The following is a 16,274-nucleotide window of genomic DNA, read 5'->3' as shown; positions in this document are numbered from 1 at the left end:
TGCATTTTGTCATTTTTGGGAAAATTAACATAGTAAATATTCTGGCGGTTATATTAAATTGATGCAGCATACGTTGTAAATCATCTTTACTTTAAGAGAGTAGTATTGCGTCGTCTGCATAGCAGATTATTTTAAGTTATTTTTGACCCATTTGGTATCCTTTTTTAGTTCTTACTTTTTTTAATATTTCATCCATAATCAGCTTGAACAATAGAGGACTCAAGTAATCTCCATGTTTTATCCCATTGCCAGCTTCAATAGGATCGGTTGGTTCTTCTTCTACTTTTACTACTTTTACTTTTATTGTGTTGTTTTGGTAGATATTTTCGATCTTTTTTATTATTCCTAGAAGTATCTCTCTTGCGTACAGTAAGTGGATAAAGTCTTTTAATTTGACCCGGTCAAATGCCTTCGTAAGGTCCACGATATGTCGAAACATAGATATGTCGGTTTGTTGTATTCTAATGATTTCTCTTGGACTTGCCTCATTATAAATATAGTTGTTCTTCTGCCAGTGTTATAATTTTATTCAGTTTATTTGTTATCACTTTGGTTGTTAATTTTAGTGTTGTGTTTAATAAATTAATTCCTCTGTAATTTTCCGGGTCCGATTTGTCTCCCTTTTAGAAGAGAGGTATTAGGATGCTTGATCTCTATTCTTAAGGAATTCTGTTTCGTTTTATTATTTTTTGGATTAGTTTTAATAGTTGTTTGGTCAGATCTGGTGCTCCGTACTTTAGGAGTTCGTTCGGTATTCTGTCCTCTCCTGGTAATTTTCTATTTTTTAATTTCCTTAATGCTTGCTTTACCTGTTCCTCCTCAATATTTATTTCTTCGTTTGTCACCTCTGGTGTTGGTAGTTCATTATCGTCACCTTTAGCAAATAGGGATCGAAAGTAGTCTACCCAAGTTTCCTTCTGAATGTGTTTCGTTTTTATTAGTTCGTTCATCTCTTTTCTTTGTCCTCTGATCATTCTCCATATTTCTTTTTGTGTTCCGTAGAAGTCGTGTTCCATATGTTTTGAGAAACTCCAGTGTTACTTTTTATTTGTCTAAATAAAGTATTCGTTTCATTTCTGATTCGTTTATAGTGGTTGTGTCGCCAATAGCTCAATTCCGGCTTTACGATTGGTCAAATTGCAGCCAATGGTATTGCCCGAAATTGAGCATTGGCTTTCGTGCAAGCTCCAATTGCAGAGCGCCTTGGAGACTTGACCTACTTAATTTCATATAAGTATAGGTGCACCACGCAATGAGTCGTCGCCAAAAATTCGTTCTGGTCAGGACAGGGCTCCGCAGAACCAGCCTTCTTGGCATTAGAGACCTTCTGGTTGATTTAGTTCCCAGAAACTCTGCTTTTTATTGCACTTGGCCGCTATCCTTTTATTTCAGGATTTTTTTAAGTTTTCTAGCGAGACTTAGTCTAATTTATATTTAAATTGTATTTATTTCAGCTTTTTCGACTTAGGATATTTCTCGTGAAATATTTTATTTCGAATTAAATCGTATTTTCGACTTAGAAGAAATTTTGGTAAGATATTTATTTCTGATTTAATTACTTAGGATAATTTGAATTATTTGGTTATTTCTTTCAGGATTTTTGAAGAAAATCAGGTCAGAAATATTTTCAGACCGAAAATAACAAGAATTTTACTAATATTTTATTTCTCTTTTAGGACTTTGAAATATTTTCAGTATTTTATTTTTCTTTATTGACTTTGAAATATTTTTGTTATAAAAATAAGAATATTTTTTTAACAATTTATTTACCTTTTGGACTTTGAAATATTTTGGTATAAAAAATAACTTCAATATTTTTCTACATTTTAGGTCTCATCGACTTAGGTCAATAACTTGCTTTGTGTTGATATTTTGTTACATGTGTTTTAAAAAGGTATTTCCCTCTAGCTTTGTGGGCATATACGGCCTATATGTCCACGGACCATGACCCTTACCTGCTCCGGTCCATTTCAGCTATGGATAGTGCGACTGGACCACCTTCCCTCATTCCTGAGGGTTCAGGCCAGCGACAGTTGTATACCTGTTTGTTGTGTTCTGTATTGTAAAAAGGCTTCCACTTCCTCTCTAAACCATGGTGTTTTCTTTTTTGATATGTTAGTGTTGGCTACTTTCCTCTCTCCAAGTGATTCTGTTGCTGCGTTAATTATGTTATTTTTGACTTTTTCCCAGCTTTTTCATTCCCAGCGATCTTCTTTGATATTCTCTTCCTGTATAAGTATTCCGTGGATTCCGTATTTAGTCCTTCGACTTTGATTTTTGTTTGTGTTGGCGCCGCTCTCTTGGGTGGGAAGTATTTCATGATGATTATTGTTTTACATAATACTAGGCTATGGTCACTACCTACATCTGCTGAGTTGAGGCAACTTACGTCGATTATTTTGGATTATTAATGGATGTATATCTCTGTTGGTTATAACATAATCTATCATAGATCTTTGTCCACGGGTGTTATTAAATGTATACTATGGGATTTCCTGAGGTAAAATTATCCGCAATCCTATTTTCTATAAAAATATACGTGTGCAATTGGTAAGAAAATTTTCCAGTGAGTAAAATGAAAAAAAAAGCTTTCAACTCCATTTTGAAAAATTAAAATTGGCAAATTTGTTAATCTTGAGGAATTATTTAAAATAATTGTTAATACCTATTGTTAATTATTAACAAATAGAATATCTGTTTTTCGTGTTTGCGTTTTCATTGTATATATTTATATTCTCATGCAGATAAACAGAAATTAATTATACCATTATTTTAAATAATAGAGAACAAACACATAGATAAATGTTGTGACAGTTCTAAAATAATTGGTACAGGAAAATATTTCATTAAACGTATGGCGAAGATATTGCTTTCTACTTGGCACACAAATTACATTTCAACGTTCAGTAAACATTTACGATCCAACTATTTAATTAGAACGCAAATACTGCAAATAAAATTATATTTCACAAGATGTCGAAGACGTTCCAATATTAGGACAAAAACAGTGTTTCGTGCCGAATTCCTTCTCTTTAATAAATCTTTTTGTTATGATTTAGGAATTACTTCAACGTTCTAAATATAATAATAATTATAAAGCATCAATAGATTTAGAGCAGAATAAATTATGTACAAACAGGCGAGTGGTTGAATTTTTACCGGCAATATTAAAATCAAACACAAATAAACTGACTTAAACTATCTGTAGCAGTACTTTATTATACTATATAGCATTTAGTACATTACTTGTTTGCCATCATTTGGTTTTTACTTCAGTACTTTGTATTCTCATATTTCCATATTCTCATGTACCCTCATGTTTATTGGATCAATTTTTCAATATATTTATTACATCAGCTTGTCCTTTATCAACATCCAGGGACAGGTAATCTAACGGTATCGCCAATTTTTGCAATCGGTAATAACTTGTTGGAATTTAATTTCATTTTTCTACTTGCTGCAGCAAAACATATTTTGCTTGAAATCTATTTTCGATTATTTTTATTTTTTGGTTAATTTCAGCACAACAGTCTGTATGAACAAACATGTTGCATTAGATACATACGCAACCGTTCAAACATTCAGACTCACATACACCACAAAAAAATTATGATGTTATTTGGCATAAAATTCTCATTTAAGGTTTCATTAAATACATTTGAATCTTCAAATGTTCCTTAAACTTCTGCGATAAATGGAGTAAGAAGATTTACAGAAAACCAGCAATTGTTGTTTTCTCTTGGTACTTCATATGTTTCATCGATTTCTGTCGTAAATGGGGGAATAATATGTACAGATGACGTGGAATTATTGGTTTCGTTTGGTACTTCATATGTTTCACCGACTTCTGTGATAACTGGAGGAATAACGTTTACAGAAGAGCTAAATTTGTCGTTTTCATTTGGTATGTTCAAACTGATTATAAAAGTTATACTTGAAATTATTAAAAAATCAAATAATAAATAACAATTATTATTTTTACTACCCATAGCTTTGCAATATACCCGTAAGTATTTCTCTTATCAGTGTTATAAGAGTCTGATGAACTTATTCCAACAACTTTGCTATTATTATTGCCATCTTCTGCACTATTTACTTCATCTAATAAATGTTGAAGATCTTCTTCCGTATCTATTTCATTAATACAGTCCTTTGGAAAGATAGAATCCGATAGACCAACTTTTATTTTCGACTCAAACATTGCTTCGTAGAGAGACTGTTTTATTCCTACATGAAAGGCCTGTTTTTAATTAATTTAATACATTTAGGGCCTTCAGACCAATAATACATTTAGTATTATTTGTTTGCATATATGTTATTAGCTTATCCTGAATGTCACGATTAGTCCTTTTGACGCTTCCTTGCGACTGACTATGGCGAGGCTCTCCATGAACAATTTCTAAATCCGGTTACATATTTTTCAGTTCTTTTATTACTGTGTTAACGAACTCACGGCCATTATCCGATTGGAGTATTGAAGGTGCTCAAAAAATGCAGGAAATTTCGACCAAATGTGTAGCTACTTCATCTGCCTTCTTTGAAGTTAAAGATCATAATTGCACGGATTTTGTGTGATCCTGATAAACAAAGATGTTTATCAAGATCCAGTTTCGGATTGCATGACGATCAAATCAACTTGACACCGACTATTCATTTAAGAAAATATCATGCCTTTTCTTTTTGAACTAAGTTTTTGCTAACAGGGTATGCAAAATTAAAAAAAAGTATTACTACTGTTACTGTGTTATTACTGTATGTCTTCTGTTATATTTTTGTATTTATCATTTAAAAAATCTAACATTCCTTCATGTCCAATACTTCTTAAATGTGCTTGATACAGAATATAAACTAATTCCTCTTTTTTTACGTAATATAAAAATTTCTCCTTACCTTCTTGCAAAGGAACAATATGCTTCAAATCATTTTCTACATCGTATTTGGCCTACGTCGTAGATGGATGTGCTGAATTACTTTTCAGTTATTCAGCATCTGAAGACCAGTAATGAATACACTTTTATTTCTGATTACTATCCGTTGCAAGATAATTCGGATGGAATTCCCCAGATTAAGAGACTGGACCGATAGCATTTTAGCAATTTAAATTTAATCAGTTAATTGCATTTGTACTTGAAATTCATAATTACAAATTTCTAGGTACGTAAAGCCAGTGATTATAAAAGATTAGAAAATTTCTTGGAATTTTATTCAGGTAAAAAGATAATTTTTAATTAATATCAAATTATCACTAAATGGGCTTCTATGAGAAGAAAGTTAGAAGAGAACTTCATTTTTATTTTGTCGTTAATTTAGAACAGAAGTCAGTGTAATAACTATAAATATGAGTGATATAGAAATGATTAGTGACGATGTCCTGTACATTCCTGCCACTTTTTCAGGAAGTGAAGACGAGTCTGAACCTGAAAAACGTTCTGGTTATATTTATCCTACACACGATGCAAAGCAAATCGTGCTTAACGTTTACAACGGTAAGTACTCGTTAAAAATACTCTTTAGTTAACCTTCCCGGTGAATTTTAAAACGACCAGTACCAGGTGGGGCGACTTCTCGCCCCAGTAGTTTGGTTCACTTTTAAGCGCAAGGATTCTATGTATCTCATTAATCTTCCATCTTTTTTAACTCTTTATTGTTACTTTGTTTAGTACTCTGTATACTTTGTTTAGTACCAATTCAACAAATTAAAAATCAAAGACAGAATACAGTCACATTCAGAAACTCCCCAAATAAACAGGTAATTTTAGCAGTTATCAGATATCAGACGTACGTAGGGCTAATTGCACTTTACAAATTCTTAGAGAGATAATCCCAACTAGAAAGTGATGCTTCGAAGAGTCTAGACAAACATATGCTAATAGGGGAATTATAAAAGTTCCCACTGTGTAATAGCAAGAATGGAATTTCAAAGAAAGGAAACACATTACAATCAACTGCTAATATGTAAAGAATGCAACTGCACATCATGGCAAGTAATTAGTACAGTCATTAGTAACCATTTTCAGATTTGTAGAACGTAAAAACACTAGATATCACGTGGGGCAAATTCTCGCCCCACATAAATTTCCGCGAAATCCGACGAGAATATTTAATTTTCTGTTGTCTTTAGGAGTGAAGGGAAGAACTTTTATTATTTGGATGAAACTTGGTTCGACACCCACGATATAGTTAAAAATGTTGGACCGATGGTAGTAAAAATTGCGTCACCAATGTTCCTCCCTCTAGAGAGAAGATAATATGTATTTTACATAGTGGGGGATAATCGGGATGGATAGAAGATGCTTTATTACTCTCTGCTAAGAGTGTAAGTGTAAGTGATTGTCGCTATCATCATCAAAATATGGACAGTACTTTGTTTGAAAAGTGGTTTGAGCAGCAATTACTACCTAAATTAAAAAGAAATAGCGTTATTATTTTGGATAAAACTCCGTATCATTGTAGACTAAAGAGTAAAATTCCAAACACTAATTCAAACAAAGCTGAAATTCAAGAATTTTTATCAAAACATGAAATATATTTTATGGATTCTTACACAAAAAAACAACTTGTAGAGCTATTAAAATTAGTTAAATGTGAAAAAAATTATGTTATCGACATGCTAGCTGAGAATTAAAGCCATAAAGTATTAGTAAGATTACCTCCTTACTACTGTGTACTGAATCTAATAGAATTGTTGTGGTCTCAATTAAAAAGTAATATAAGGAATAATAATAATTCTCCTAAATCATTTTCGACTGTTATAGATTTAATTAAGACCGAATGTAATAATATTACAGCAAATAATTGGAAAAAATGTATAGAGCATGTCAAAAAACTAAAAGAAAAACACTTACAGTTCCAAAACATTATAAATAGAGTAGTTATAGATTTAAACGATAGCGATGATAGTGATACCGATTTAAATGTAGACAATAGTTAAGTTTAAAAATTTTTTTTGTATTTGTTCACTAGGTTAATATATATTTTAATATAAAAGTATTACTTATATATATATTCTTCTTTTACTTTGTGGGATTGCCGTAATTTTGATAAAATGTATCAGTATATAAGGCCGACCCTGTATACAACTATACCTGGAAGATTATATCCAAAATATCTTGCAACGAACAGTACTACGGTTTAAATATTTATTTAATGTTATTAGACAACCGGTAGGTTTCCGAAAATTGGAAAATCAGAATGAATAGTAGAAAAAGTTTACTTTGGAAGTAAAGCTGTAATAGTACGAATATTTGGAGAATAAAAAGTAATACTTCACTAATCACAACAATCAATGTTCAGAAATCAAAAACTATGATTACAACAGCTCATCAGTGTTACTTAATTACAACATTGGATAAGCCACAGAATTTAAGTATGTACCTGGTAAAAATAAAAGACTCAAAAAAATGAAAAGAAAAATAAACGAATAAAACAATGAGAATTTATGATATGGTTTACGTACAGGCATCAGCAAAATAGTAGAAACTTAAATGTTAAATAAACTACAGCTTAATCAACCTAATAGTAATTTTGTTATCACCCTGTAATGACACCTGCAGTCAAAATATGCTATACATATATTAATACTTTGCTAATATATACATTCTATTAATTTATTATTAATAAAATAAAGTCTAATCAACCTTATTTCAAAGAAATATAAGATCTCTAATAATGGCGTAAGCAAAAGCAAAGAAAAAATTAAACGATTAAGTGGAATAAAAAAACTCCAAATTCAAATAGAAAAAATGGCCAAGGCATGAAAGGAAGTATTAAGGTATAATTGAGCTAGTCAGAAAAGATCATTATTTTAATATAACAGTAAATAAAAAAGAATAAACGCCATGTATAACTTACCGCTTGTGACATCTGTTTCAAAGTCTCCATCTCCACAGTCGGAAGATGTAGGAGAACTAAAAATCGATACTTTTGAATCTGAAGCTTCATTATTATCGACTAATTCCATATTGTTAGTTTATTAGATTGCAAAATTTCGATATGACATTCCGAACGTTCAATTTTGAATTTTTTGGTATTCCTAAGGGTTACCTGTTTTTAAGTATTCAATGCTTTTGCAATATACAAATGCTTGGTCTGCCCCAAATAAGGTTCACGTGTAATTTTATAAAGAAAGACTTTGTCGAAAATAATAAATACTGTCAAAATTGGCATATAATATTTAAATGCAGATAAGACATGAATATCAAAAATTGAATGTCATGTTTGACAAAACAGATCATAGTGTAAAATGATGTAGATATCATAGATCAGACGAAGTCATTATACAGATTAAATGTTAGTGGGTAACGTTAGTGAGTAATTTGTCTATGCATACCAAACAAATTCGTTTCGGAGATTGAAATAATTAGATTTTTGAAACTTAAACCATTTTTGTTTCCATGAGTGTTACTGTTTGTTTAATTCCCTTTTTTAGATTTGATCGACCATGATTTATGATAGTAATGACTGGAAAATCGGGTTGTTCTTGGAATACTGAAATACGAATAATTTTGTTCACGTCAGTCACCTCAAATCCAGTTTACCTAAAATCCATATTAGACCAGGGCGTTTATGTATTTAACACTTATAGAAACTGGCTTTAATTGCGGCAAAATACAAAAATTGCATACGAAAGCTGCACTCTTTACCTTAAAAACGCTTTCTGATTTTTGCCGATAGGGCACTCTGATCAAAAGATATCGAGTTTTTATCCTCGAATTAAGGGGTTGAAAAATATTGAACAAGAAAAGGCTTGTTTCCGGTTGCCTGTTGTTTAAATTTAAATATGGTTGTATAAATTAATCAATACATTTGTCCTCCCTGTATTCCTACGATCCCTATAAGTACCGCCATCGGGCTCGTGGAATGCGTCCCTTGAGAGAAGAGCACCAGTCGTTGAAAAGAAAAGACGCAACCCGGCACGTGAACCCATGCACGCATATATTGAATTGATTTCGTTCGTTGTTTTGTAGTGCAAACCCTGGTAATTAGACCCAGCGGTAAGTTTTACCTAGTTTTACCTAAACCTATAAATTGTTTTTGATTGTTTATTGCAACCATTTAAATTTTAATAATTATTTGCGCCAATGAGGAAAAGTCCATTTTTTCTCGCCAGAGTTATCGAAGGAATAGTTCTGTTAATTAAGTACTATTAATTTGTAATAGTACATTTGTTTGTTAATATCCCACATTGGCCTATCTAGCCGGATTTGAACTCATTTATTGAAAAAATATTTTTTGTTATATTTAAATTTGAATGGTTGGTTTCGTCTCGTCGTATTTTTTATCGTTTTGAGGGTTCTTATCTTAAGTTTGCGTCTCTTGTCGTGGCTCGAGAATAATTTATGACCTTTTTGTAAAGTCGACCATATGGGACTTTTTAGAAGGGAATTATCGTCGTTTTAATAAAGTATCGAATTACAAATCGGCAATTTCGGGGTTTTAGACCACATTTTTGTACACTTTCGTTTGTATAATATTATTGGAACTTGTTAAAAATTTAAAATGGAAAAACTTGAAGAAAAGAATAGGAAGCTCAAATTTTTAAGAAAAACTGCGTTAAATGATATTCAGTTAATTTTCGATTTAGGTTTTAAGTCCCTTTCAGACGTTTCTATTCGCTCTTTATTTAAAATTAGACTAGAGGATTTAGATTCGATTCGCGAAGAGTTCTTAAAACATCACACTAATATTATTAGTAATATTCTTTCTGTACCAGACGCGGATACGAGGGTTGAAGAAAATGTTCGGGAATTATTTTTGGAACAATTTTATAAAATAAAACTATTTAGTGCGGAATTATTTGAGCCACAATTTGAAACTCCAGAACCGTTTAGATCAGTAGTAGTTCCACAATCAAATATTCGCTTGCCTAAAATAGAGCTGCCTAAATTTAAGGGTGATTTTAAGGAGTTTAGTTCGTTTTTAGACTTATATAATTCGGTTGTACATAATAACGCAGGCCTAGCAGACGTAGAAAAGTTTAAGTATTTGAAAGGATGTTTAGAAGGGGCTCCACTTAGTTTGATTCGTAATTTGTCAATAAATAGCGATAATTATCAAATTGCTTACGATCTAATTGTTAAACGCTACACAAATGTTCGTCGTTGTGCGACCGCGCATTGGGATGCGATCTTGGGCGTACAGAAAATATCGGTAGTTAATTCGAAAAATCTGGCTAAATTAGTAGATACGTTTTTAGAAAATTTAGCCGCATTGAAAACATTAGGTCTTCCGACAGAACATTGGGATTTTATTATGTTTAATTTACTTTTGTCGAAATTAGACGCGGATTCAGTAAAGTTATTTGAGTTAGAAAATAAATCGAATAAAATCCCGTCATTTCAAAAATTGGTAGAGTTTATTGAAACTCAGTACATTGCTTACGATAATTTGAATAGTAGCTTAAGTGAATCTAAGAAATCGTCGAGGGCTCCAACTTATACGGAGCCAAAGTGTAATTATAAACATTCCAATGAGTCAAGGCATAATAGTAGTTCATCCTTTGTTACAAATTCGTCGTCAATATGTTGTGCTTTATGTAAACAAAGTCATTTTCTTAACCATTGCTCGTTGTTTTTGAAAAAATCTCCAAAAGAAAGATACCAATTTTGTAAAGAATCTTCCTCGTGTTTTAGGTGTCTTAATCAGGCTAATCATTCTGTCAAGTCGTGTCCAAAGGCCTTTAAATGTAGTAAATGTAATAGTTACCTTCATAATAGTTTGTTGCACTTTGATAGAAATCGTTCCAATAGTCAGTCGTCCACAGAAAATACTAATAATTCAGGGGCATCGGGAGTCGAACAAAATTCGCCTGAAATATCACATTGTGCTGCTAGTTTTGTAGGGAAGAAAAACAAAACAAAAAAGGAAATCTTGCTCGGTACTGTTTTAGTTCACGCGATTGATAGTAAGGGGTGTAAACAGCCCTTGAGATGTCTTCTAGATTCAGGTTCAATGAGTTCGTTCATTAGTCGCAAAGCTGCCAGTAGATTAGGCTGGCCTAAAACTCCTTGTTCATTTGAAGTTAACGGACTCAATTCGATGCAAACGAAACTGAATCAAGGTCAAATAAGTTTTTCTATCCAACCTCGTCATCAGGAGTCACCGGTGTTTCACTTGGAGGCTATTATTACAGATCGGGTTTGCTCGGATTTGCCGAGCACCAAAATTGACATATCGACGTGGAATTATATTAAAAATTTGAAGTTAGCCGATCCCGAATTTAACTGTAGTCAATCTATAGATTTGTTAATTGGTTGTAGCATATTTTCGAAGGTGTTGTTAGAAGGTAAAATTGAAGGTAAAGCGGGACAACCAGATGCCCTAAATACCGTTTTTGGTTATATTTTGTTAGGACCTACTAGCACACCTAACCTTTCGTCGACTTCGCTTGTTTGTCTTTTAAATATTGAAGACCCACTAAATTCTTCGTTAACGAAATTTTGGGAACTGGAAAACGTACCGGAAAAGCCAGTTTCAGAACCAGAAGACGTTCTGTGTGAGAACATTTATCTGGAAACGCATAATCGGGACGTCTCGGGTAAATATGTTGTATCTTTGCCTTTTCGTGAATCGCCGCCTTGTTTGCAAGATAGCTATGATATTGCTTTAAATAGATTGCTATCATTAGAACGACGCTTATCTCGTCAACCAAGTTTGAAAAAAGAATATTCTTTTCATATGCAGGAGTATCTTGATTTAGGTCATATGCAGTTAGTCTCTAATGCCGAAAAGAAAAGGGGAAAGTATTATATTCCACATCATTGCGTTGTGAAACCAGATAGTGTTTCAAGTAAAATTCGAGTTGTATATAATGCGTCTCAGAAAAGTCCCAGTCGCGGTAAATCTTTAAACGACTATTTACTGGTCGGTCCTAAGCTGCAACAGAACATAGTCTCGCTGTTGTTGAATTTTAGACTTAATCGTTTTGCGCTGTGTGCGGACATTCGTCAGATGTATCGTAATATTCTAGTCGCTCCTGAACACACGGATTATCAACGCGTGTTATGGAGATTTTCTAGCCCTGAGGAAATTCAGGAATATCGTTTATTAACTGTTACTTTTGGAATAGTATCTTCGCCGTATCTCGCTTTAAGAACTCTCCAACAATTAGCATTAGACGAAGGCTCTCGTTTTCCTAACGCCGTCTCGCTTATTCGTCACGCTTCGTATATTGATGATTTTGTTTTTGGTGCTTCGACTCTCGAAGAAGCACAAACTTTAGTTGACGAATTAGTCGCTTTGTTAAAGTTAGGAGGCTTTGAATTACGGAAATGGTGTTCGAATGAATCCAAATTGTTGTCGCAATTTCCTGAATCCCATATTAATCCTCACTCCATTAATTTTGATCCAGAAGCAAATGGTCCTTCATTAAAAATCCTTGGTTTGAAGTGGATTGCACAGTCCGACGTCTTTCAATTTTCAGTCAAATTGCAAGACGTCCCTCGTACTAAAAGATCGTTTTTGTCCGAATTAGCTCGAATTTATGATCCTTGTGGTTACTTAACACCTATTACCTTTTTTATTAAACATTTAATCCAACAACTTTGGGTTACCGGTCTTAAATGGGATGATCGTCCTCCTTCGGAAATAATTCGGGTATGGGAACAATATAAGAGCGAACTATCTCTTATTTCACAGTTCAAAATTCCTCGTTTTTTGAATATTTCCTCATGTCCCATCTTAGAGCTTCATGGATTTGCCGATGCTAGTGAAAAGGGATATGCTTGTGTCGTTTATATTCGTAGTATTGATACTCGTAACCTAGTTCAAGTTAATTTACTGTGTGCCAAATCGAAAGTAGCTCCTATAAAACAGATTACTATACCTCGATTAGAATTGTTAGCTGCTGTTCATTTGGTAAAACTTATGTCGTTTGTGTTAGAGTCGTGGAAGCATATAATATTTCAAAATGTGTATGCTTGGTTAGATTCTCAAATCGTATTGCACTGGATTAAAAGCTCCCACTCGAGATTCAAAACTTTCGTCGCAAATCGCATTTCGTATATCCAGTCCCATAGTCAAAATTATTCTTGGCATTATATCGAATCTCGAAATAATGCAGCTGATGCGCCTTCGCGAGGCATGCTACCGGCCGCTTTTCTATCAAAATTAGACTGGTTAACAGGTCCTTCGTTTTTGTATAATATTCCATTAATTTTTCCAGAGGTTCCTCCCTCATTGCAGGAAAAATCCTCTTTGGAAGAGATAAAGAAAGCTTTAGTGTTTGTTTCCACTCGTGAGGAACATTTTCTGTCTTGTTTGCTGAAAAATAAATCGTCTTTTACCTCGATCCAAAGAATTTTGGCTTTTATGTTGCGATTCGCGCACAACTCTCGTTATAAAAGGTCGAAACGGTCAGGACCCTTGACTTTCGTAGAATTAGAAGACTCGTTGATTATTCTTGTCAGATTTACACAAGAAAAGTATTTTGAAGAACATCTTCAATCAAATTCTTTTCCAAAACCATTTCGTAAGTTGGGAGTATTTTTAGATGATAGTACTCAGTGTTTAAGAGTAGGTGGTCGTCTATCTCAGTCTTCGTTATCGTATGAAGCAAAACACCCGTTTTTGTTACCAAAAAAATCTCGCCTTACTACTCTTCTAGTTCGTCATTATCATGAGAAGTATTTACATGCTGGATTTAAGAGTACTCAGTTTTTGGTTAGTCAAAGGTTTTGGATAATGTCTTCTAAACAAGCTGTTAATTCAGTATTGTCCAAATGTATTAGATGTTGGAAACAATCTCCTAAAAACTTACAACCCCCTATGGGTAATTTGCCTAAATTTCGTCTCGGTGCCATTAAACCCTTTTCGATTTGTGGGTTAGATTATGGTGGACCGTTTTCGATAACCATGTCTCGTTACAGGGGAGTTAGAACTCAAAAGCCCTATTTGTGTCTATTTGTATATTGCGCTACAAAGGCTTTAAATCTTGAATTAGCTAGTGATTTGACCGCGGAAGCTTTTTTGGCCGCTTTACAACGTTTTTATTAATTTTGTTTTGTTCGACTTTTGTCAATATAACCGCGACGAAACCACCATTTTAATTTTAATTTTTTTATTGTAGTTTAAGTTTTGAATATTTGTGTAAGATTTGTATAGGAATTGTTTGTATTAATTATCGTTTTAGTTGTTTAAGTAATTATAGTATTTGGAATTCGTTTTGTTTTTTAAAGACCTTATGGCCTTTAAAGGGGGGAGAATGTTTAAATTTAAATATGGTTGTATAAATTAATCAATACATTTGTCCTCCCTGTATTCCTACGATCCCTATAAGTACCGCCATCGGGCTCGTGGAATGCGTCCCTTGAGAGAAGAGCACCAGTCGTTGAAAAGAAAAGACGCAACCCGGCACGTGAACCCATGCACGCATATATTGAATTGATTTCGTTCGTTGTTTTGTAGTGCAAACCCTGGTAATTAGACCCAGCGGTAAGTTTTACCTAGTTTTACCTAAACCTATAAATTGTTTTTGATTGTTTATTGCAACCATTTAAATTTTAATAATTATTTGCGCCAATGAGGAAAAGTCCATTTTTTCTCGCCAGAGTTATCGAAGGAATAGTTCTGTTAATTAAGTACTATTAATTTGTAATAGTACATTTGTTTGTTAATATCCCACACCTGTTTTATGCCACATTTTGACAGCACTCTGTATAATGAAAAAGGCAACTTACACTGTAAAGCATAAATCTGGTTAATAAGTTCCTAAAGAATTTAAACTTTAAAATATTTATCTAATGTAATATATGTAATTTTCATATAAAAACCATTATAATTCGAAAACGGTTTACAATAGGTATAGGGAAGTTTTAACAAAAAACGTTCAGAATAACGTGAATGTTTCTAAAATTAAAAAATATAGAGGGAGTCCCATTAAAAAAAAACGAAGTTATAAGCAACTTCTGGTAAAACCGGAAGTAGCAAATAGATGAAAATATTTTCATTAAATAGTTCACTCTTCAAAACCCCTTCATCCAATTTTCATGATTCAGTTATCTTTAGTTCTCGAGATATTTCTAATTGGCCGTTTATCTACCGCACCCTATATTGTATAAAAACATTTTGGCTATCTATTTTATAACATTTTGGTTATTTATACTGTTTGTATACCACAGTTGTACAGGATGTCTAATATATTATCCACATATTAATTAAGCCACAATTATTGTTTGTAACGAAAATTACATATTTTAGAGCCACAAGAAATTAGTTTTAGAATCATCTAATCGTATCCTTCACTTCCGTTTTAAAACCACTATTAAAATAATCACATTTAGGAGGCAATATAAAAATATAACTACCTAAATTTTTTAATAATAAACAAACAGAAAAGAGTTTAGAATAGAAAAATGAAGGAAAGAGAAAATTTTTACCCAAAAGAATTGTGCATGTCATAAAAATATTATATTTCTATCTATGTATATTACCTTAATTCACCCAAATTTGACAAAAACCCCGCTTAATTTCTTACATTCTTCTCTGTTTCTTGATATATTCATCCCCTCCGGCTTTCCAAACTTTGAGATCGAGTGCCCATGGCATTTGTAGTCTTCCTTGTCCTCTTCTGTTTTCTCAAGGATTTCTACTATACGATTAGATTATTTCACCTTTCATCTTTATATTTAAGGTGTCTTGCAAATTCCAATATTGCTATTTGTGTTTGGGAATCTTTTAGTTTAGTTATCTTTTGTCCACTTATGTGTCTTTTTATCCTATATTTTTATATTTAGCATTTATAGCCTTTTAATCTTTTATTCCATAAACAGTTGTCAAGTTCATATTTGTATATGGTATACATATTGGTTAAAAACTTTTGATTTTTAGGTATGTGAATATGTTTTTTGGTTTTAAGGATATTCCTAATACATCGGTTCTACTTATTATGTGTTCGATTCTAATAGTAATGTTTTCCTGTGTATTTGTCATCGTCTTTGTTTCACTATAATTTTTAAAAGTTAAGTTTTACAGTTGAAGCTGATTTTCTAGTTATTCAATCAATTGATGTAATTGGTTCTGTTGGATACTACTACCAAACAATTCGCATATCTTAGGTGTTTTGTCCGTTGTCCACAAAGTGTTAATGCCTTTTTTCCTGGTTTGAACTTTTTAATATATCTTCTAAAGCCATATTAAAAAGTTGTTTGAGATATTTTGTCTCCCTGCTTGATCCCTCTATTGACACATATCTAATTTGTTCCTTGGTACATTTTGGGAAAAAAGTTCAAAACAAACTGTGGTCTATTACAATAACATTGTCAAAGCAATCCACGACT

At 32.6% G+C, this 16,274-nt stretch overlaps 1 protein-coding gene across 5 annotated transcripts in view; it reads right to left on the bottom strand.

The window, feature by feature from the left end:
• The window catches only part of LOC140452056 (centrosomin-like), a 198,749-nt gene that overhangs the window by 76,171 nt on the left and 106,304 nt on the right, over positions 1-16,274 (bottom strand). Inside the window, exon 1 of one of the 5 annotated variants that reach the window (XM_072546108.1) lies at positions 7,852-8,191. The exons of the other annotated variants lie outside the window; for them this stretch is intronic. Coding sequence (XP_072402209.1) covers positions 7,852-7,960 — 109 coding nt within the window. The 5' untranslated portion in view covers positions 7,961-8,191. Of the gene's footprint in view, positions 1-7,851; positions 8,192-16,274 lie in introns of those variants that run through there. 5 annotated transcript variants of the gene reach the window in all.

Source organism: Diabrotica undecimpunctata, chromosome 1 (assembly GCF_040954645.1).
Source record: "Diabrotica undecimpunctata isolate CICGRU chromosome 1, icDiaUnde3, whole genome shotgun sequence".
Lineage (NCBI taxonomy): Eukaryota > Metazoa > Arthropoda > Insecta > Coleoptera > Chrysomelidae > Diabrotica > Diabrotica undecimpunctata.
This window is presented reverse-complemented; position numbering and strand designations above follow the sequence as displayed.